This window comes from Macrobrachium nipponense, chromosome 1, assembly GCF_015104395.2.
Source record: "Macrobrachium nipponense isolate FS-2020 chromosome 1, ASM1510439v2, whole genome shotgun sequence".
Taxonomy (NCBI): Eukaryota; Metazoa; Arthropoda; class Malacostraca; order Decapoda; family Palaemonidae; genus Macrobrachium; species Macrobrachium nipponense.
Window position 1 is genome coordinate 176,842,028 of NC_087200.1, and position 24,946 is coordinate 176,866,973.

The 24,946-nt window shown below is 42.5% G+C and overlaps 1 protein-coding gene across 1 annotated transcript in view; it reads right to left on the reverse strand.

Moving 5' to 3' along the window:
• The window catches only part of LOC135219008 (calcium-activated chloride channel regulator 1-like), a 547,613-nt gene extending 524,131 nt beyond the window's left edge, over nt 1-23,482 (reverse strand). The window contains exons 1-2 of the mRNA XM_064255443.1: nt 23,381-23,482; nt 22,260-22,557 (exon numbers count right to left, since the gene is read on the reverse strand). Coding sequence (XP_064111513.1) covers nt 22,260-22,557; nt 23,381-23,482 — 400 coding nt within the window. The remainder of the gene's footprint in view (nt 1-22,259; nt 22,558-23,380) is intronic.
• Between the last annotated feature and the right edge of the window lie 1,464 nt (nt 23,483-24,946).

Consider the following 24,946-nt stretch of genomic DNA (forward strand, 5'->3'; position numbering starts at 1 on the left):
TTAAAAAGTTGATATCCGCATCCGCATCCGCAAATCAAATTTTCAGACATCCGATACACCTCTAGTCCACACAGACCAAACCAACATTAGATTTTCAGCATATACAGATATATATATATATATATATATATATATATATATATATATATATATATATGCTGAAAATCTAATGTTGGTTTGGTCTGTGTGGACAAACAATTTGAGCAATAAAATGTTGAGAGATCTAATATATATATATATATATATATATATATATATTATATATATATATAGGATCGATAAATTAGTACACAGGCCATTCTGTTATGGCAAAGAATTATTTTCTAGCTGAGCTACCCAGAATCATTGGGTCCCCAGCCATTAATTTGTGGACGACCACAAAAGAGAGAGAGAGAGAGAGAGAGAGAGAGAGAGAGAGAGAGAGAGAGAGAGAGAGCCCTGAACCAGGCTACCACGCAGGGAGCCAGGAGATAGCGCAGGACAATATATCTAATGATTACAATTGCCATTCCATTAGCTCCACCTAAAAAGAGAGAGAGAGAGAGAGTTTTAGTCAAGGAAATGCGTGATACTGAGTCGCACTATAAAGCAGAGTGACAGATATGGATAAGGAAAGAATTAGAGAGGGAGTATGAGGGACTAGAATAGAGTACAAAATTAAAGCCAAGAGCCAAGCACTGAGACCTAAGAGGTCATCCAGGTTTGAAAGATGTAACAGGAGGAAAACCTTCCAGTTGCAACATGGAGGATCAATTGTTAGGAGAGACTGAAAAGTCGGAGGGAAGAAAGAGATTATGAACGGAGTTACAGTAAAATGAAAGGAAGGGCTAGCAGCTAGGGGGGCAGAAGGGACGCTGGAAAGAGCCCTTATTAATGCCTACAATGCACCGCTTGATGTAAACTGACGGTACTAACCCCCTACGGAAAACAGTAAGAACTGGCATGGATGATTAAGATATGAATACGAGAGAATAAAAAAGACCAATATATAGTGAAAAGCTCCACCTACCCTTAAAATACCACCTGGATTGAGTATTAATGCCATTCTGTCTTTTTAAAATAAAAAGGTAGTCTGTACTTTCACTCATAGAGAGGTACTTTCATGAACTGACGTACTTTTAAGAAAACGGTACTGAATAATTTACGTGATTATTATCCGAAACGAATCATACCAGTTGAAAGGGTCACGCAATTCCTAGAATGTGGAAATTCTTCTGCCTTTCCTGATTCACTCAAAATATTCCTGCGTCCGAGAGATGTCTGCCGCAGCCAGAGGGAAAATCATCATTAATCATAATTTTCATTTAATGTGAATAAGCTTGATGCGTGAAGCTAACTCTGTATTAGTCATTTCTTTTTTATGAAGACAACATTTGACAGATTTCTGTTCACTGAGGTGGCAATTTCTTTGGTCGCAGCGGAACTGCTGTAATTCTCATTTGATTGAAGTAAACTTGAAATTTCGAAAGTATCACTTCTGAAAGTTATTTTTTGAGGGAAAAGGCTATAAGATGAGTGACAGAGGAAAAAGGAAAAATCAGTTATTCTAACAGTTCCATTTTCGGGAGTAAGCCTACAAAATACTTTGTTGTTGTTGTTGTGCTTGTTGTTGTTCTTGTTGAAGGGCAGCAAAGCCTAAAAATGTCTGAAAAAGGTGTTTCGCACTGAGTTCAAGAAACAGGAATTGTAGGATAACAAATTTATGATCTACTTATCATAATGAAAATGTAAAAAATAGATAATGCGCATGTTAGTTAAACAGTAGAGAAAATTTATTTTTAATAAAAGTTTTTTTTTTTCTTTTTAGTTGGTGAAGCAACTGGATATTTGGTCGTAGATTTTAGCAGGTTTTAATTAATTGATGTACTGAATTTTCTGTTCAATTATTTTGCGTTTCCACTTATAACTGAGAATATATGAACGTGTTTAATTTGTGCCCTTTTCATTTGATCCTTGTTGTTAATATGAGTAGTACTAATTATGAATATCGTTAAGTTAGGAATATCACAAATTCTTGGTAATTTGTATTTTTCCTAGCGATACTTACCTCGAACCATTTCATAGGAGATTCCCGGATGTCGATCCGGGTCCGACCAGAAAATTCTGGTTATATGCCGCACCCAGGTCAGGCCTATGCCCCAGGGGTCGGAGACCAAGCCATCCTAATGACCTATAGTCAGTCCTTCTTACTCCACTCCGAGGTGTCTCCCCTAAGCTTCAGCGGGGCTGGAAGGGCGGGAGTCTAATTCCATGGTTCGAGGTAAGTATCGCTAGGAAAAATACAAATTACCAGAATTTGTGATTTGTTCCGATGCGAGATACTTACCTCGAACCATTTCATAGGAGACTTACCCCTTAGGAGGAGGGCGAAGGTTAGGGGAGGGAACGGCCCCTTACCTTACAGACCTTACAGACCTTACAGTTCGTTCGGGTTGCCCCAGGTCCCTCAGTGTGAGGCGCCTCTAATGTCTACCAGAGAGTTGCTAGTACATCTTCCGGTATATTTTGCATCTTCCAATCTTGGATGGTCTGGGATGCAGTTTAGATATTTGTCGAGCTTATTCTTAAACACATCTACGCTCACTCTGATATATTCCTCAGATGAGCTGGCAACGCATTGAATAGACGCTGCATTATCGATGCTGGTGCGTAGTGGATTAATGTCCTGTGTGCTTCCTTATTTTTCTGGTATAGTTTGGGCACTATTAATCTACCTCTGCTTGCTCTTTCTGATATTTTTAGTTCCATGATATTTTCTGTTATTAAAGTTCCTTCTATGCTGTTTCCATGCCTGAATTATCATGTAGCGTTCTTCTTCTCCTTTCTAGACTATATAATTTTAAAGGATTGTAGTCTTTCCCAGTAGTCTAGGTCCTTAACTTCTTCTATTCTAGCTGTAAAGGACCTTTGTACACTCTCTATTTGTGCAATATCCTTTTGATAGTGTGGGTACCATATCATATTGCAATATTCAAGTGGACTACGAACAATAGTATATAAAAGCATAATCAATGTGTTCAGCTTTTCTTGTTTTGAAGTGCCGTAACAACATTCCCATTTTTGCTTTTACATTTTGCCAACAGAATTGCTATTTGATCATTGCATAGCATGTTCCTATTCATCATCACACCAAGGTCTTTAACTGCTTCCTTATTTGTGATTGTCTCATTATTAGGTCCCCTATATGCATATAGCTTTCCTTCTCTGTCTCCATATTTATTGATTCAAATTTATCAGAGTTAAATACCATCCTATTTACCTCTGCCCAATCATATACTTTGTTAAGGTCTCTTTGTAGAGCGTTCCTATCTTCAATCACAAGTAATTTCTCTACTTATTCTTTGTGTCATCAGCGAAACTACTCACTACCGAATCCTTAACATTACTGTTCTATGTCTTCAATCATAATAACAAACAATATTGCAGCTAGCACCGTACCTTGTGGCACACCGGATATTACCTTGGTTTCATCCGATTTCTCATCGTTTGCAATAACTAACTGTTTTCTGTTGTGTAAAATTCTTTTAACCATCCTTCCTACTTTATTACTACGATATTTGTGTTTTCTAATTTTCTTTGCTAATATATTATGGTCTACTTTGTCAAAAGCTTGCAAAGTCTAAATAAACCACATCTGTTTCATTTCCGCTTTTCATATTTTTGAATATGTTCTCACGGTGGACTAACAGTTGGGTTTGTGTACTTTTTCCGGGTACGAAACCGTGTTGTCCTATATTAAACAAATTATTTTTTATTAAATGTTTCATAATATTTTTCTTCATTACCCTTTCATACACTTTCATAATATGTGATGTTAGACTCACAGGCCTATAATTACTTGCCTCTAGTCTTGATCCACTTTTGAAAGTAGGGTGATATATGCTAATTTGTGCTCATCATAAATCTTGCCTGTATCTACACTTTGTCTAATAATATTGCAAGTGGCTTTGCGATAGAATGAACTACTTTCTTTAACAAAATAGCAGGGGAATCCATCCGGCCCTGCAGCAGCTCCATTTTTAATTTCATTAATTGCCTGCACAATATCAGCTTCATTAATTTCTATGTCAGCTAAATATTCACTATTTTCTTCCCTTACTTCTATATCATTATCTTCATTATCTATTCTAGGGGTGAATTCTCTCTTATATCGTTCTGCCAGTATGTTGCAAATTTCCTTTTTTTTCATTCGTAATCTCCCTTCAATTCTCAGAGGGCCTATTTCTATTCTTCTTTTATTCATCTTCTTCGCATATGAGTATAATAGTTTGGGGTTTGCTTGATATTTAATAGGGTTTTTTCTTCCAAGTCCCGTTTTTCATTTTCTTTTGATTGTATATCTTTTGTCTGCATTTTCTATCTTACTTTTTAGTTCTATAACTTTCCATGCATTTTTTTCTTTTGCAAGACCTTTTTTCCACTTTCTGATTTTCTGGAACAAGAATCCTTCTGTCCTCTTGGTAGCATGAATGATGTTTACTTTTCTTCTTCGGTATATATTTTTCCACTAATTTCTCCAATAATATTTATATAATATCTCCGTATTTACCCTTATGTCATCACTTACGAAAATGTTATCCCAATATTTGTTTAATTCTTCAATTAATTTCTGACCATTTTTTATATTTTTTACTGTAGAAGTTGTATTTTCCATATCCTTCCCACTTTTTCATTTCTTGCTTATCTCTATTTTCACTTGCTTTGGAATGAACTGTTAATTCTATGACATTAGGTCTGAATACTCGCATTATAAAACTATTATTTCTTTAACATAATTCATCTCGTTCACAAATACTAGGTCTAAAGTATTTTCCTTTCTTGTTGGCAGGTGATTATTTGTTGAATGTTGTATTCTAGTAGCATATCTAATAGCTTTTCAAATTGCCTCTTATCTTCTGCACTACTATTCCCACTTCTTTTATATGTATAAGTACAACCACAATCTCCTATTCGTTCTTTCCATTCTACGAAAGGAAAGTTGAAGTCACCAGATAGGAGAATAGTCCAGTCCTTGTGATTTCTACATATATCATCCAATTTTCAATTATTAAGTCAAACTCTTTAGTATTAGGAGGTCTATATTACTATGTTCATCAATTTTTCAGATTCAAATTCTACCGCTATTAGTTCACATTCTGAGTTACTATATTTCTCATATATTTTTTCCTTGTTTTTTGTCTTTCCCATATATTGCGGTTCCCCCTTGATTCCTATTTTTTTCTATCTGATCTATAAGTTTGGAACCCTTTTATTTGATCATCATTCCCACGTCTCTTGGGGAATACCAGGTTTCACTTATATTCATTATATCTATTTCTTTTCATTTTGGGTTAGTTCTTCTAAGTACTCTATTTTTCTTTTTGAGTTACTCGTAACTAAACCCTGCGCATTCATCACTATGATGGTTTGCGTGTTTTCTCCTTCATTTAATACTGGTAGTAATAAGGATTTTCCCATGCCTCTTTCCTGTTCTGGTATGTTGTTCTTTTTTCATTTCCAGAAATTCTGACATTAAAAAATCCAACTTTTCCATAATATTTGATCTTCCTTCATCATAATTATTCATTTTGTGTCTGAATCTGCAATTTTCTCCGTTTCTGCAATATCCTCTTGCATAATAAATACAGTTATTATCTCTTGAGTAGAATTTCGGAGCTGATGCTTTGAAATTTTTTGCTGACACCTCTGCATATCTCATTGGTGGTTTGCTTTTCTCTTTTACCTGATATTCTTGATTTCTCTCTTTATTTGTTTCTTTCTTATTTTGGATTTTATTACTTGGTTGGTTATTTATTTGATTATGATTCATGGCTACAGGGTGCATATATTTGCATTTTTTGTCGAACTTACATCTTTTCCTTCTTTTAGGTTTTTACATATTTTGGATGCAGATCTCTGCAATCATCCCCATATCCATCTAAGTATGCAAATTTACCATATATTTCATAGTTTTGACTATCTTAGGATGTTTGTAGTAACATCTTTCTCCAAATCTGCAATTCCCTCTTTCAAAAGGTTGCAGATTTTGTCTTTCTTGTCTATTTTTTCCTCTTTCCCGTCATGTGTAGATATGGGTAGAGCCTCTTCGGGATTTGCTTTTCTGTTGTCATATCGTAATTTATTTCTTCGTAGGTATGCTGCTTATTGCCTCATATGTAGTATCAATGAGTATCTCTGCATCCATACTTTTATCTTGTTCTTTGTTTTCTTATTTTTTTCTGTCATTTCATTTTTGTTTGACTCTCTTCCGTTTTCCTCTTCTTCTTTTTCTTCTTCTTCTTCCTCTTCCTCTTCTTCATCCTCAACTATTTGTACATTCAATCTTGATTTAATAACATTGTCTATCCATGATAGACATGTTGAACAAAAAATTCTTGTATCTTTTCTCAAATCTTGTATTACCTCAGCACACTGTGGATGGGTCGGAATGTTGCATGCAGCACATTTTCTGATTAGGTTTTGTGGATTGACTATGCTATACCAAACCTTACACAGTTTGCATGCTTTTGGCATTCTTTTTCCTAATGCATCAATTAGGATATTCACAAGATTCACCTTATTCATTTTCTTTGTCGGAATATGTTGGTTTATGTATATTTTCTTTATGAGTCTCTTGACCACTTGGATTTTATTTGGAACTTCTTCAATTATTTTCAAGATGTTTTCATTAGATTTGTTCCAGTTTGAAGGGGGGATATATCCTTCTAATATATCTATGAATGCTTTGTATCTTTTTTGGTTAGGACTGTTGCTGATTTCATAGATGAGAAATGCCAGTTCCCTTCCTGCTACCTCATCGTATTGCGAATCTGCTAAACACGCCAAATTACGCCACCTCTTCCCGCAGTTGGAACTTACTGCCATCTTGTTCTGATTTATAGTATTACACTTGATAAACTAACTTAGAAGACGCTTTATCCTACTATTTTCACACTAATCTTATCACCGATAGTTCACGAACACTTCTAGATATTTCTCAAATTCTAGTCGTATGTTAAACTTGTGATATCTGTTGATTAATCTGACTTCACGCGGGTACGTCTCACCAAGCAAGATGGCTACTACGAGATAGGTCAGAGGAGGGGCGACTGCTCCCCTTAGAACTCAACCCAGCCCGTTAGTCGGGGTGGTTGGTTAGGAGGGGTGCAAGGCAAGCCTGGTGCGGGTATAACAAACCGATGACATGTAAAACTGTGGGTTTGTACTGAGAAACCATACGCACTCCTGCGTATCTTACCTGAGTATCCTAGATTCCGCGCTCCAACCAAAGGCCAGGGATAACAAGGATAAGGATTATTAGGGGGGATTTGAGGAAAAAAACCACACACACTCACATACACTCAATACACACCGGCCCGTCCACTCCAAGAAGATTGGAGAGGGGACCTAGACCTGTTGCTGGCCTGCCACCACGGGGCCAATCTCAAAGGCGTCGAGCGACCTTCTCGTGCAGTCTTTTAGATAGTGGGCTGTGAATGTCGACTGCCTATTCCAGACTCCTGCCCTCAGGACCTGGTCCACTGCCATGTTCTTTGAGAATGAAAGGGACACCCCAATTCCCCTGATGTCATGGGGCTTGGCTCCCTCTGGAGGGGAAAGGCCCCCCTTCTCGTAGCTCTCCGGATGGTTTCTCTCAGCCAAAAGGAGATGTGTTTTTCGAGGCAGCCTTCGTTCACCCTTCCCGTGTGACGAAGAGATTCTTTACCTCCGGCCTGAACCGGGCTGTTCTTTCCATGTACTTCCGAACTGCCCTCACCGGACAAAGGAGGAGATCCTTAGGCTGGTCCGATTTCGGGAGGGCAGGGATGGAAAACTCCACGAACCTGAGATCCGAGCTCGAGGGGTTCTGATTCTTAGCCACGAAGGAGGGGACAAACCTGAATGAGAGTTCCTTCCATCCCCTCGTGTGGGTCACTACATACAAGAGGCCGTGGAGCTCCCCCACCCTCTTCGTGGCAGGCCAGGGCTAGCAGAAACACTGTCTTGAGGGTCAGCTCCCTATCCAGGATGTCCTTGAGCGGCTCGAACGGGGCTTCCTCAGGAATCTAAACTATTGCAACATCCCAGCGGGGAACCAAGCCAGCGCTGGGAGGGCACTTCTGCTCAAAGCTCCTTATGAGCAAGGACAGAGGCTTCGAGTTCCCCAGATCCAGCCCCCCCCCTTTCAGGGAGAAGACCTGGCTCAATGCGGACCTGGCTCCTTTGACTGCTGGAATTGACAGGCCCTTGTCCAACCTCAGGTAGGTCAAGAATTCTGTGATGTCTGGGATCTTCGCTCGGAGAGGTTTCCAGGTTACGCTTTCTACACAGGCCCCAAAACCTTCCACTTTGCCTGGTAGATGTTAGCGGAGGATTCCCTCAAGTAACTGGACATGTGAGAAGCCACCCTCCCAGAAAACCCTCTCCTATTTAACAGCCGCTCGATAGTCTCCAGCCGTGAAGGGAGAGGGCTGGAATGTTCCTGTGGAACCTCTCGAAGTGGGGCTGTCTTAACAGGTCTGGTCCTGGGGGGGCAGCTCCCAAGGGGAAGAGAGGCCAACTCTAGAAGGTCCGGGAACCACTCCCTGTCCGGCCACCAAGGCGCCACCAACGTCAGGGCCGCCCTTTCGCCTTTCTTAGATGGTTGAGGACCTGCCTGAGGACTGCAAAGGGAGGGAAAGCGTACATGTCCAGGCCGTCCCACGGGTGCTGGAACGCATCCTCCCAAAACGCGGCTGGGTCCGGCACCGGGGAGCAGTACACCGGCAGTTTGGTGTTTAGCCTCGTAGCAAACAGGTCCAGGGATGGGGAGCCCCACTTCCCTATTAGTTCCCTCGCTACTTCGGGGTGTAGGACCATTCGGATCCCACCACCTGACCCCATCTGCTGAGGCCGTCGGCGACTACGTTTTTCTTGCCGGGAATGAATCTTGCCGTCAAGGAGGTCCCAAAGGCTTCGGTTTGGCTCAAGATCTCCTCCGTCAATCCGCAGAGATCCCTTGATCTCAGGCCTCCTTGCTTCTTGACGTAGGCGACCACTGTGGCATTGTCGCACATCAGACACACCGAGTGTCCTCCCACTGCTTCCTTGAATGCTTCCAGGGCATGCTTTACTGCCAAGAGCTCCAGTTTGTTTATGTGGAAGGTGCTCTGCTCTTGCGACCATATCCCCCAGCACTGAGAGGGAATTCAGGTGGGCCCCCCAGCCTACCTTCGACGCGTCCGTAAACAGGAGCATCTCCGGGGGCACTGACCCGAGGGGCACACACCCCGATGAGAGTTTGCAGGATTCAGCACCAACCGAGGGCCTTCCTTGCTGCCAGTGAGATGGAAACCGGCTTTTGAGGTTGTTTTCCTCCTTCTGGGACCACCCTACTTTCAGGTCCCATTGTAGTGGCCTTAATCTCAGCCTTCCCTGGGGGACTAGTTTTTCCAGGGAGACCAGGTGGCCTAAAAGCCTTTGCCACTCCTTTGCCGGTCTCGGGGGGTGGCTTAGGAAGTTGCCAGGCAATTTTTCGGAGGTTTGCCAGCCTGTCCCCCGAGGGGAAAGCTCGCCCCACTTCCGTATCCAATTCCATTCCCAGGTACACCATCCTGGTGGAGGGAGCTAGAAGGGACTTCTCCCAGTTCACCATGATTCCCAGGGTTTTGCAGAAGGCCAGGAGGGCGTCTCTCTGTTCTATCAAGCGCTCCTTTGAGGAGGAAAGGAGTTAGCCAGTCGTCTAGGTAACTGAGAAGGCGTATACCCCTCTTGTGGCCCAAGACGACACCAGGGAGAACACCCTCGTGAACACTTGCGGGGCCGTTGCCAGTCCGAAGCAGAGTGACTTGAACTGGAAGGTCCGGTCCTCCCAACTTATGCGAAGGTATTTCCTGGAGGACGGGTGTACCGGGATCTGGAGTAGGCGTCTTTGAGATCCAGGGACATCATGAAATCCCCTTGCCTCACGAAGCCAGCACCGAGCGTGGTGTTTCCATCTTGAAGGGCGTCTTTAGGATGAATGAGTTGAGGACCGAAAGGTCTATGACCGGTCGCCATCCCCCTGACGACTTCTCCACCAGGAAAAGTCGACTGAAGACCCGGGGGAGCGATCCACCACCTGCTGGAGGGCTCCCTTCTCAGCAGTGCCTGAACTTCTAGCCTTAGGGCCTCCCTGTGCACAGGGTTCGGGGCTGAGAGGCCAGATTGGCCGGCTCCCCTGTCAAGGGAGGCTTCTGGTCTAGAAAGGGGATTCGGTAACCGTCCCTGAGGACCTGGACTGTCCAGGGCTCGGCTCCGAGATCCTCCCCCAGTTTCTGCAACAGCTCGAGAGGCAACCCCCCACCGGTGGCGAAAGACACGGTAGAGGGCCTCGACTCCTACTTCCTCCTAGGGAAGCGGTTGTTACGACCCCTCCTGGAAGAAGTAGGGTGTCTGGGCCTGAAGGGTGGCCTGGGTGGGAAGGAGGGAGGGTCCTGGGGGAGGGCTGAGTTCCCTGGTCTCTCCAGTTCCGCAGGGGTGATTCCGTGGGGGGAGCCGAGAGGGTCCTATTCTGAGGTTTCGGCCGCTCACTAGGTCTTTTCGGCACCGACTGACGTAGGGGAGGGAGGGCCCTATAAACGATTGGGCCTTGGCTGGCCTAACCTTCCTCCCCCGTTCCACAGACTCCTCCACTAGCTTCTCCGGAAAGAGAGCAGCTCCTTCCACTGGGGCGTTTCGAAGGGTCCTTAGCTCCCTCTCAGGAATGCTCCTAGGGAGTTTGGCCAGCACAGAATCCCTCCTCCTCAAGATCCAGTTCGCCCAGGACGAGACCAGTTGGGTCGTGAGGAAGCCCAAGGACTTACCCCCCCCCCCGACAAAATTAGTTCTTTGAATTGGGCAAGAGAGGCCTCGTCCCTCAAGTCGTGGAGGGTGGGGAACCTGGCTACCGCCCCGGACCACAGATCTAACCAAGAAGCCACATGAATCGAGGTCCACGCTGTGACTTCCATAGCCATAGCCTCCTGGTGAGAGAAGGAGACTAGTCCCGACGTGACCTCTCTTCCGAGAGTCCGGGCGCTAGGGCTGCCAAGTTACCTTCCACGGATTTGGGGAGGAGAGGGGCACCTCCCGGGCCATATAGCCTCCTCTGACTCGGCTTAGACGCTGGGAGTAGTCTAGCCGAGGAGTGCCAACGCAAGGAGTTACTGGAGCCTGCAATGAGTTTCTCCACCAACCGTCAGGCAGGGCCTTCGCCGTATGGTGGACCTAGGGAGGCTGAGAGAGGGCTTGGGTTCCTCTGGATCCCTGAACAGAAAGTCCACCGCCATGGATCTGTTGTCCTCTACCGTCGGGGCTGGCTCCTCTAGCCGGTTCATGGACCTAATCAGAGAGAGGACTCTCCTGAAAGCAGAACCTTCATCCACTGGACCCAATTCCTCCAGGGCAATTCTGGGAGTACCTCCTGGATAAGGGGCTCTTCCTCAGCGTCCCCACGACGACGGAGGAGAGGCCCCCAGGACCCTAGCTGGAGGAAGCTGGAGAAGAAGCTCCCCGGAGAGCGGCGGGGCCCCTAAACCCAGTTTGCACACCGGTTTCTCCTGCAAGGGGGGATGCCCCGAACGCCTGGCCCATCCCGAGGAGGTACTCATACCTGAGCGGTGGAGGGGCTCTGAACCCCCTAAGGAGGTATCGGCTCTAGGCTCCATCCGCGAAGGCGACAATCGTGTGGGAACACGGAAGAAGGGAGCCCGCTCGGTCATGGAGGCCAACCCTATGGCTGACGAGACCGAGGCAGGATCCACCGGGACCGAGGGACGAGTAGGGAGGGAGACGGCTGGGAACCCCCCATGAGAGACCTTCCTGGAGGCCATTGGGGTGGGGGCCACCCTCGGGGAAGGAGAACGCCTCCGCCCCTGGGGGGAGATGTCCCGACGCCTGTCACTCCCTCTACGATCCCGGCTACGATGATGAGAGCGGGAAGAGCCGCTCGAGGACGAGGAGTAACTACGTCTCCTGCGTCTCCCATGACGGCGCCTCTTCTTGGAGGAGCGTCTCCTCCTACGGGAGGATCTCTCCCTTGAGTAGTAACTTGAAGAATCTCCCTCCCCTGACGAATCCCGACGTCTCTTGCTTCTCCTCGGCGACTCCATCGCGGGGGGAACGCGAGGAGCGTTTCGGCCGCTTCGGGGACACCTCTATCACATCGGGACCGCCCCTGAAGGCCGCTCCCAAGGCCATTCCCGGCTCCTCCTGTCCCCTAGACGGGAAGCCCCAGGACGGGAATGCATCGTCCTTCACTGGGGATCTGCCCGGAGTACGAGGGGGAAAGACATCCCCAATGGCAGAAGGGAAAAGGGTTGGAGCCGGGTGGTTGGGTGGATCCGTGACCGGGTAAACCGGCCCGGGTCCGGCCGCGAGCGGCGAGCTCCGCTCGAGAGCGGGAGGGGCCGCAGCGAGGCGAGCTGTAGAGGCGAGCCGTAGACGGGAGGGCCGAAGCGGGGAGAGTCGAAGCGGGAAGCTCCGCAGAGGGGAGGGACGGGTCCCCCCCCTGCACCGATGCCAAGAGAGAGGACCAGGACGGGGAGCCCTGGAGCTGCAACCGCGACCAGCAGTCCCTCAGCACCGCGGAAGCCTCCGGTACCACCTGTTGGGGAAAGACTATCGGGACCCCCCCTGGGGGGAGACCCCGGCAACGGACTCACCTAGGCCCCCTCGCTGGAGGGGGCAGGAGAAAGAAAGAACCTGTAGCAAGGCGGGAGACTTCCTCTCCGACGATACCGAAGGAGAAGGGGCGCCGCCGTCTCTGCTGCTGCTCTCACTCCTCGATCCCCGCGAAATCTTCGCCGAAGAAGATTTAGACTTCTTTTTCTTCTTAGTGGAAGCCAAATCCCACTGATACGATGGCCAAGAAATGCACTCCAAGCACGTGTTGTCTTTAGAGCGGAAGCGCCCCCCCTACAACGAAAAAAAAAAATTACACCAAAGAATGAGGATCAATCAGAGGGGGCGAGAGAAAAGCTCCACAAAGCCCGTCCTTCAGGACCGGGGCAACGACGTTGAGGCTCCGAGGCCGACATCGCACAAAAACACGATACACGCACACAAAGCACACACACGGACAAAGGATAAGGGCCGGACACCGGACGAGCAGGGGCGTATTCACGCTCCTGCGACCAGAGAAGGACTGACTATAGGTCATTAGGATGGCTTGGTCTCCAACCCCTGGGGCATAGGCCTGACCTGGGTGCGGCATATAACCAGAATTTTCTGGTCGGACCCGGATCGACATCCGGGAATCTCCTATGAAATGGTTCGAGGTAAGTATCTCGCATCGGAACAAATAATGTTTACAACTGATGCGTCAGGGGAAACTCTTGCACGTGTCCAGAGTAAGCTGGAAGTCGGATCACGCCTTGTTCCATTAGGGGAAAAAATAGGAGGTTGTTCTCAGCCTACAAAACTCAAGACTTAAATATGTCAGACTTTATTTCCTGATTATACAGTTGGACTGGAAAATTTTTTTTAAATCATACTTTGCTCTTATTTAGGATATGTATATCCTGGTAAGAGTAACGGCAGGTTTTTTTTTTTTTTTGTGTTGGTTTTTTTTTTTTTTTTTTTTTTACATTCGATGTTAATCATTTATGGATACTCTATTGTTTGTTTGAATGGTGTTTTTACGTTGCATGGAACCAGTAGTTATTCAGCTACGGGACCAACAGCTTTACGTGACTTCCGAACCACGTCGAGAGTGAAACTCTATCACCAGAAATACACATCTCTCACACCTCAATGGAATGTCCGAGAATCGAACTCGCGGCCACCGAGGTGGTATGCCAACACCATAACGATCACGCCACTGAGGCGTTTATGGATAATCTATTAACTGCTGCGTCAGAATCAAAATTTCCTCTAAATTTCTGAAGAAGTCAAAATCACTCCTAAAAAAAAGAAAAAAAGAAAAAAAAGAAAAACTCTATACCATCAAGGAGGACTTCCCGTCACATTGAAGACTGTAACAGTCATTCCGATTCTATACAATGCATTTACTTTCGACATATTTTCGAAACAAGAAATAAGAAAAAATCCCAAATATCTCGTTTTCCTTTTAGTGTTAATACTACTTCGGAAAGAAAGACGATACGAGTATCAAATACATTTGAGAAAATTTACCTCCTTTTAAAGCCGTCAACATTCCTGGGAGGAGAGACGATACATAACTTCCGGTAAGAGTCAGCTCCTTTAGCATTACAAGGAGCTGATAGCGCAATGATTGCATCATTATTCTTGCAGAATGGAAGGCTATTCGGCCAATGTTCTCTTCGGAGGGAGACTATTTCTTCCCTTATGAGGCCGGCAAGCTTCGTTCGATACCCACCGGCGGAGTTTTGTTCTAACCGGATTTTCGTCGTCTTCTTCCTCTCGCTGAAATGCTCTCCGGATTCGTCTCTCGGGAGGAGCTTCTAAAATGATGCCATTTTGAACAGAAAATGACGACAGCTTTTACTGAACTTATTATCGTTTTTAATATTTGTTAAAATAATACCCCGTAGGAGGGTAGTGCCGTCAATGCACATCATGCTTGCAAAGTAGGCATTACTTAAGGTTCTTTGCAGCGTCCCTTCGGCCCCTAGCTGCAACTACTTTCATTCCTTTTATTGCACCTCCTTTCATATCTTCCTTCCATCTTACTGTCCACCCTTTCCTAATAATTAATTCATAGTACAACTGCTTTGAGGCTTTCCTCCTGTTACACCTTTCAGACTTTTCACTGTTAATTTCCGTTTCTAAATGGCCTTAGTTGCCCCAGTGCTTGGCATCATGCCTAAAACGCATAAATCAATCAATCAATATTTATATATAGAGCAGAGGACTGGTAAGGAGTTCTGAGGCCAAGTTCGTAGCTTGTTCCTATTCTATAGAAAAAAGCTGTTATAGGTATAATGGGAATACTCCCTCCAATATGGAACGAGGGGTAAAGGGACACAGGGCTAACAATCTCACTCCTTTATGTAAAAATCTTACTCCGTAACGGAAGGGTCACACCTGAAATGGCCATTCACTGGTTAAAAGGCGGACAGTAAGGAAGAAGTTACGAAACATTTGCTTTAATTGAATCCCTTTTTCTAACGATTTCACATAGATATTTCAAGGGAAATATCTGCTTCAAAAAAAAAAAATTTTTTTTTGGGGGGGGGCTTGAGAAATATACAACGTTCCGTCTTGATCTACGAATACATAATTACAGAATTTTTATTTAAAAATATGGCATCGTGGTTTTTTTATTAGCAATTTATACGACTTCAAAATTGCTTATATTTGGCATTTCGCCCTAAACTAGTAATATCTGGATAAATGTATGTTACATCGTATAACTTTAAAACGTAACTTAGCTACGAAGTCTCAAAAAAATTATTTTTAGAAAAAATAGCAATAAACAACAAACAAGATACACTGAAAAACATCTTTACAGACAAATCCGTGCTGAATTTCACCTTAGAACATAGCGTACATGAAAAAAAAAAACTAATAAACACAGGAACAAGACAATATGACATGGAAGTATCCTACATAAAGGCGACGAACGTTGGCCGATGCCCTAATGGGAGGGCCGAGTGCCCCCAGGCATATTAACGGTCAGTAGTCCGATCATTCGTACGACGGGCCCTCATCCACTGTACCAAGGTATATAGAATAACCATTCTATATACCTTGCACTGTACCAAGTGGAGAGCGACACGCGCAGAGCTAGACAGAAAACAACAGTTGCTCACAAACAAATGATTTGATGATAACATAATACCAAGGTCTAAAGAATATTCTTGAGACCTTGACATAATACAATCAGAAATACGTAGGTTTTTTACCGCTTCTACCAACAAAACAACGCTCCAGACCAACATTACAATAAGATAGGACAACAGATAACAATACCATATTAATGCGAACAACGAATACCACAACATCATCATCACCAAGAAAATGATTAAGAAGGGAGTCAAGCCACGAGCCCCCTACACCGACATGAACATAAAGGAAATGTACCTAAGCCCAACCTACTATAACGATTTGCAGTGAAAAATATCAACTGTGCACACACGCCGAAGGAGATGATTACCAATGTGGTTTATGAATTGATTTGTCCCAAGGAGGAATGCAGCAGACCTTCCAGTGAAAACTACATCGGTAGGACATCAACTACACTCAGACGAAGATTAACTGCGTACAGAAACACGGGAGCCATCCTTCAACACTACATAGCCAAGCACAACGAGAAACCATTATTACAAGAACTGATAGACAACACGAGAATAAAATAACAAAAGCCATACGTATCGGGACTTGACAATAACAGAAGCTGTGTGTATTACAACATGCTAGCCGAGCCTGAACGTCCACATGGAAGGAGATAGGGGCCCTATCCTCCCACCGCCCCAGGGACAGGAGACAGGGTCAAGGTCTCTTCCAAAATAAGCCCCGCCCAATCACCACAGAGAAAGTAATTAATAACTTCATTACTAATATAAGAAACACAAAGAATGTAAAACTAATACAATAATGTAGTTACACCAAGTAATAACATAGTGTAAATATATTAATGTAAATAATGAACCAAGGCCTAGTAATTAAGCATTGTAAACAGTAGTAATAGCAACCCCTCTCAATCCGAAACTGCCGTTCTTTTGGAGCCATAAATAGAACGGAGGATGTTTCTGTGCATCCCTCTCTACGGGTTGCTTTATGAGCAAGAGCCCGTGCTGGCATAAGGACAGCTTAATCTTCAACAGCTACATTCTGTGCGTCAGCTCGTGTTTGAAAAAAGCCTGAAAAAGGCGAAACGGAACCGTAGCGAGGGAAATCTATGGAAACCGCTTTGACTCCGTCTTGTCCAGAATTTTGATGAAGGTTAAAAGCAGAAGCGAGAAAATATGAAAAGTTAGTACCCAAAAAGTCAATGCCACAGGCGATGTCATACAAATTACATAACATAGTACATTTTATATATTATAATTATATATATATATATTATATATATTATATATATATATACATATATATCATATATATATATATATATATATGATTATATATATATATATATATATATATATATATATATATATATATATAGTATTATCTGTGTGTGTGTGTGTGCTCGCCACTGTCATAATCCTGTGAATCCGTTTCACTTTGAAATAAACACTGATCGATATGGCCCTCAACCTTCGGTAGCTGTTCCATCCCAAGTAACTACTATTTTAACAGACTCTATCAGGAGCAGCTTTCACGATTCTATTTTGTCACATTCAATTATCTCTTCCTATTCTGTTCTCCATTATCATCTTTATTCCTTTGATTCACCGTCTCCCTACGGCACACCCATCCGACCATAAGATTGCCAAGCACTCATACCCACAAAGTCCTTCATTTGAAGGCATTTTATTCCAGGCCATGGCTGAAAGAGAGGTCAGACTTTCCAACAAATTCTTACATGAGCAGACGCCATTTATCACAGCAAGCAGACAAGTACTGTCCATTTTACCTCTAATCTAAGAACGGCTCTCCTAAGAAGGAGTATAATACCAACCACATACTTCATACACGAAGGCAATATAAATCAAGCGTTTCTGACACATCTCACTTAATGTTCCAACAATGAACCCTTTCAGGAAATTCTCTACCTAAGGATAAGAACGCCCTTTAGAATTTTCTATTCGTGAGATTAATTACCGTCATCAGCAACTCCTCAAGACGTTTTCCCCATAATAGTATTAAATCGATTTTTTGCGGTTATGGCTATTATGTTCATTCACTCATTTTACGTATCATTTCCGAATTTCATTAAACCTTCATTTCAACTGTTTTAATAATATTCACAATCACATCATTAAAAATACGTCAACATAAATACTAGGTAATAATTACTCCCTTTTCTTTTCTTTTTCAGTTCAGTTAAATGTAAGGTCACACACAAAGGTTAATTTCGTTGACCTAGTTTTGTAATAAGAAGAACTAATTTGATCTGACATATAAATACCCTTTATTTAGAAGACAGCAAGGGGGAGAAAAAGTGAGTATAAAGCGAAAAAGTGAAAAACCGCCAAAGCAACAGCTTCGAAAGACAAGAGGTACTCAAAGGCTGTTCGGAAAGGAGACGGAGCAATTAGATAGCAGGGTACATACATCAAGGGCGGGGCGGATCCATAACACATACGGATTGGAATTGGGAAGAGAGAAATGGTATGCAAAAGGTGTCCCACATGAGAAAGAGGACATTGGATTTACAAACGGACATAAGTTTACAAAAGAGGCAAGTAGTATGCCCATCTCTCACCATCTCAGCGTGTACCCAGGGTGGAGAAAAATTGAGTTAGGTAATAGGCTAAGTGAGAGACTATGGGAATGGGAAGACTTGATATAATCGTATTCGATAAGACGCTAAGGGAAAAATGAGCATTCGTTTACATGTGAAGAAGAGTATTGGGAAATTATAACCAAAGACTACCTATGAGAGACTACGGGGAAATATAGTAAAAAGGTTGCGCACGGCTCAAAGGTGACGAGGACAGAGTGAAAAGGAGATGCTGAAGGGTATTCAGTCACTGTATTTAATGAATAGACTTGGAAGTTTGGGGGGGGGGGGGGGGGGGGGGGGGGGGACAGAGGCAGAGGCTATCAAAGAGAAGACGTATGGTTAATATACCATGAGGGTATCGACTGTGACCACTGAAAAATGAGGCAGGCAGAAGCAAAACTGAAAGAGAGGGAAACAGGTTAGGTAAGAAGGGGAACCAAAGGAAGGGGAAATAATCTTCGAATCTTGGCGTGGCATGAACAATGTTGTCTTCCTTAGCTAAGACGAGTACGACACGCCACTTAAATGGATTTCCCAAGCGGTTTCCTAAGGACGCCAGCGTCTGCCATTTGTCACAATTTGATCTGATGAAATGAAGAAATATTCTCTCTCTCTCTCTCTCTCTCTCTCTCTCTCTCTCTCTCTCTCTCTCCAAGTCATTCACCAAACATAATTGTAGAGTCCTTTGTATATTTCTATGGTCTTGCCAAACGAGATAACTTACAACGTTTACAATTGCCGATTTTCTTGAGAATTTGTTAATTCAAACGCTCATATACACATGAATTTATTAGGATCACACAAACGTTTTCTTATTAAATGCTTATCAGCAAATGCCGTGCAGAATATTGATTATAAAACCGAGTAAAGCTAAAGTCCAAAATTTTTTTATTCTACACTATCTTAAAGAAGCATTTAAGTCTACAAACATGAACCTTTTAAATGTTTTGGGTCCAAATCGCACGAGGTTTGTTACTTATGCTAGAGCTCGATGTCTGATATAATATGAAGGGGTAAATGATGCGTGAATTCATTCAGAAGTTCAGACAGATTACTCTTGGTCAGTTACGGAAAATACTTCCTGTATGTTAGCGACGCAACAGCTTCATAAGCTCTGTTCGTTATTAGGGAACTCTATTTATTCGTTTGTGAAATCGTTAAAAAACTGTAAAAAACAAATCACAGCAAAGCGCAACTTTGATATATTCAGTGTTCCTTTTTCTTGCTAAGTTCGTTCGGCGTTACATAAAAAATTGTCAGCAGAATTACTAACAAATTTGCAACATGGCTAGACAAGAATACGATTTCTGCACTTACTACTGACAGCCATCAAGCCCATTAAAAAATATGTTATATTAAACTAATCAGATGAATGAAACGGCTACTCGAATAAAAAAAAAACATTTATCGTTTCTTATCGCTAAAAATGCGGCCACACCAAAGACAACCTAACTTAACCGACTAATGAAAGGAGGTTAATCTTGCAAAGGCACGATAATTACCATGCGAATTAACTATGAACAGGTGCTAACACTGTAAAGTTTTAGGTAACAGCTGATTTTTACAGCCGTTCCTCCACACAATAAAAGAGCCATTAATTTTCCAAACACTTAATTAACACGAATTTAACACGTTAAATGATATGAAATAAAAACCTTCCACATTAATTTTCCGGTGTACCAGAATTACAACGAGGAACCTATGACCTGTGAAAATAGCATTACAAAAAACGAGGTCACAAACACCAGAAATAATTACGTTAGATCGTCTCTTAATTAAGTTCTGCAGTGTGCTGAATTTATCTGTCCGTTTCACGAGGTTCTGCCGACGTATTTTACTGACACGAACACAAGCGGAATACTAAAAGATAACGATGGTGGTAACACCGGTGAGAGTAGTCCAGTATTAGTACAAAATAGTACAAGGAATACTTATTCCCCATCGGGGGGTAGTGCCGTCAGTGGACTTCATGCGGTGCACTGTAGGCATTACTTAAGGTTCTTTGCAACGTGCCTTCGGCCCTTAGCTGCAACCACTTTTGTTCCTTTTACTGTACCTCATTTCATATTCTCTTCATCTTACTTTCCACCCTCTCCTAACACTTGCTTCATAGTGCAACTACTTACGCCTTTCAAACCTTTTACTGTCCATTTCCGTTTCAGCGCTGGATGACCTTATAGGTCCCATTGCTTGGCCTTTGGCCTACATTCTATATTCAAGTCAACTCGCAATACGTATTGCATTAAAAACTGCTCCAACAATAACATTAATAGAGACAATCCAATCTTCAAATTCCATCACAAGAAAAAGGATGCGCTTAAATGAACAAACAAAACTGTTTCTATTTCGACAGAAAACTAAAAAGAAATAATAAATGGATCCGGCTTCCTTTCACCTTCTCCAACATGCGCTCTTTTCTGCAGAGGCTCTACACATTAAACCTTGACACCTAAATGATGGAAAGCTGATAAGTGAAAATAAACCAAAACCTGGAAAAGAAATAGGACTATAGAATTTAAGAGCTAGGACCTATGAGGTCATTCAGCGCTGAAAAGGAAGTTGACGGTGGGAAGCTTTGAAAGGTTTAATAGGAGGGCAACCTCGCAAGTGCATTATGGAATGGAATGGAATATGAAATTTTGACTTGAAGCCAAGCACTGGAATCCATAGGGATTATTCAGCGCTATGCAAATGCACTATGCAACAATTGTTAGGCGAGGGTGAATAGCAAGCTGGAAGAAGAGGAATATGAAAGGAGGTACAATAAAAGGAATGAACGGGGTTGTAGCTAGGGCGAAGGGACGTTGCAGAGCTCTCTTAAGTAATGTCTCCAGAGCACTGCGCGAGGTGCAATGACGGCGAGAACCAGGGAAAGAATTCCAACGTCCGCAGCAATTGAGCAGAAAACGCCGAACAGCGCAATCCCTGGATTACTTGTTCCAACAGAATACAAGGGTTAGAGATGGCCTGCCTTCCGACGCAAATAACGGTGCCCTCCGCACCACAGTAAAAAAAGTCATAAACACATCCCCGACAACTTATCTCATACATATCACAAACAGGTGGACCATAACAAGCCAACGACCGTAACTGGAGTATGCTGAACAATCGTATGGAGCAGGTTGAACTACCAAACCGTCGCTGACTTGCAATCAATCCGTTTGCGACGTGTGTCATAATATGCCGACTCGTTTTGGTGATGCTATACGGCAGTGTACTAAACATCCTGAGGTGGCGGTAAGTGAAATAATACTTTTTAAAAAATGGGGGTCTCCTAGCAAATGATTGAACTCCGAATACGAGAACATTACTCCAAACAATGGTAAAAAAAAAACGCCTACGATAAATGTTAAATGATTCGATTGCATAAATAACATAGAAAGCCACATTTAACAATTTAAATAAACCTCTTCATTTTTCCCGCGAGCTTTTACAAAATAGTATGAAGTAACATAAACGTCTAAAATGTCGAAGAAAATTAAAGATTGTAGAGAATAAACACAATGAACATTCATACACACTTACCATTCTCATCGATCGATGGCGTAAGCCCATTGATCGACGATCGCCTCTTAGGTTCATAACAGGTCAAGTAGGAAACATGTGTATGTATATATATATATATATATATATATATATATATATATATATATATATATATATATATATATATACTTTATATAGACATTATACTATATACATCTATATATATTTATATATACATATGCATATACGATATATATATATATATATATATATAATATATATATATATATATATATATATATATAAAATTACAGATGTCCACGGAGAGTCCCGTTGCGACCCAAATTTCCAAAATTGCAGAATAAAAGAACACACCCAACAAACAAACGGATAATAACCTTTCCCTCGTCCTTCGCAATTCAGAGAAAGAAAGAAGAAGAAGAAGAAGAGGAGGAGGAGTAAGGAGCGAACTACTGACCTGGATCCCCAAGAGAGTCGGACAGATTCCTGTCGGAGAAATATTCGTGGGTGATGTAAATAGTCCTCCCGGGTTTTCCGCAGCCGCCCACTTGTAGAGTCCACGGCATGTGGACGTACACGGGGTGTGGGCGACCGATGGTGATGGCTGGCTGGAAGATGGGCGGAGCGGTGGTGTTGAAGTGCCTGGGGCAGCGGGAGGAAGACCAGTGAGCCGGAAGGACCACAGTGACGCTCCTGAAGAAGGCTCTCTGGCGTGTGGCCCTGTACAGCACGCTCGATGCGCGGCCTAACACTTCCTGTTGAGGGAAAGGGGAAAAGGTAAGTTAATATTTAGTCAATGATTATGAAAACTAAAATATGGGTAATAGGACATGACACATGCAGTCTGGTACTGTAAAAATTCAGAATTCATGCCAGTAATTTAAATTCTATCAAAAATATATTCGGTGGCAAAATTTTTTTTTATGTTTTGGTCCCAGACGCTATATACATAATATTAGTTCACTCTAGACACATAAAATCCTGCATAAAACAAGCTACATAATTATTTAGAGCATCCGACAAGAGGCTTGAACGGTAATAAAAGCAATGTTAGTTGTCAAAAGAAGTTTATTAACTCTAGTTGCCATTTTCTAGACAGGCATTTTTTCATATACAGGTAAATGGTCAATTTGTTCTGTTTCAACGAGACTTTGTTAATTACACCTTTTAAAGGAGACTCTTGCCCGTCGTTCACGATCCCGGTGTACAGACGCAACACCGAGGAGCTCGAACTGAGACTTATAGCACCAACAGACTCACACAATTAAGTAAAATCACAGGAAAAATAAGGGTTTGTTGTGATTTCGGTTTCCTAGACGACAGTTGCCGCCTGATGGAGTTCCTACTTGAGTTGCTCATTAGGGAATATGGTTCGACTAATTCCAAAACCGCAGATAAGCATCAAGTAACAGCAGTTACTGATTACTTTCATGAAGGTTAATAGTGCTAATAAAAAAATAAAACATAAAGACGGTTTCGTACGGCAGTGGCCTGATAACGGAATGGAATAATATGTATTTTGGGGTCGTTCAGCCGTTGGGTGTACAGAGGATGTTGACGCGCCTTACCCTCAATTACAAAAACAGGTACAACATTAGCGGCCTTCTTCAACAGGTTTTCGTACTTTACATCTTGGTGGTCTTCTGAGTATTCCACCCTTATGAAATGATCTTTAAACATTAATCGGTTCGTTTTAGATAAAACCAGCCTTGTGCTGGCCTACTTGTAGCAAGAGCCCGTGTCATCACAAAGGCTGGCTTAAACTATAAGGAACAGATTTCATAACATATGCATTACTTTGTAGGGTAACATTTTCCCTTCAGACCACCCAAAGTAATTCTCTTAGTCTCTTGTCTAATGAATGAATACCTTCAGCTTTATTGCCCTTCAATGAATGAATACCCTTCTAATGAATGAATACCTTTCTAATGAATGAATACCTTTCTAATGAATGAATACCTTTTTAATGAATGAATACCGTTCTAATGAATGAATACCTTTCTAATGAATGAATACCTTCAGCTTTATTGCCCTTCAAACGCAGTGGTTCCCAAACATGACCATACCAAGGACCCCAGATATGGTGAGTCCCAGCCGAGGACACCCCCCCCCCCCCCCCACAAACCCCCCCAGGTCAAAAGTTATCATTTCCATACCGGAAAACCCAGTACAACGCAGTACATTTAATATTTGCACATTCCTTCACAAAGTCAGTATCAGTAAATATATAAAATGTTTTCAATAACTTTTATTGCTTTAAATTTAAGACAGAGTAAAATTTATATATATTTTTCTGGAATTATAAAAATATATTAACTTTTCATTGTGTCGCACACCCCCTAGGGCGTTCTCCTGCACCCCTGGGGATCCGCGAACCCCAGTTTGGGAACCACTACTATAATGTATAAAGGTTGATGCTCAGTTAATAAATCTGTCCCATCAAATGCTTTCCAAATCATTTTTAGTATCTTCCGACTTTTGTTAATGTACGTTAATGTAAACTTACAGCAGAAATATTTCATATGTATATTACAAGATTTTGTTACCATTGAAAATGCAAAATAACCTATTACTATGCACTGCGTATCTATCTCCTTGTCCATAAGGCAAGGCACGCCTTACTGTTCTCAAATAGAAATGAGAGTACACACACACACACACACACACACACATACACACACACACCACACACACACACATATATATATATATATATATATATATATATATATATATATATATATATATATATTACGACCACGAAGTCTCATACTGTTTTAGGGCAAAGAAAAAAGTAACGAGCACAACACCTTGACATATTTCCCATTTTTACCATGGGGCAAGTGGCTATCCCGTAACCTTTTTATGACTTCTTGTATAACGATGAAGTAGACGGTTGGAGACTAAAATGACTAACAGAGAGAAAGAGGGAGATAAAAGAAGGGCTATGCGATAAAGGAGAGAGAGAGAGAGAGAACATAGCAGTCCTTTCCCTCTCTAAGTAATTATCTAATTTATCGTCCGTATAAACCTGATTATGATCTGATTTTCTTTTTCGTTATTATAAATAAAAAGAGACACTAATCAGTGATACATTCACACTTTAACTGTTGGTTCGTGAACGAATCATGTTTAGGAAACATC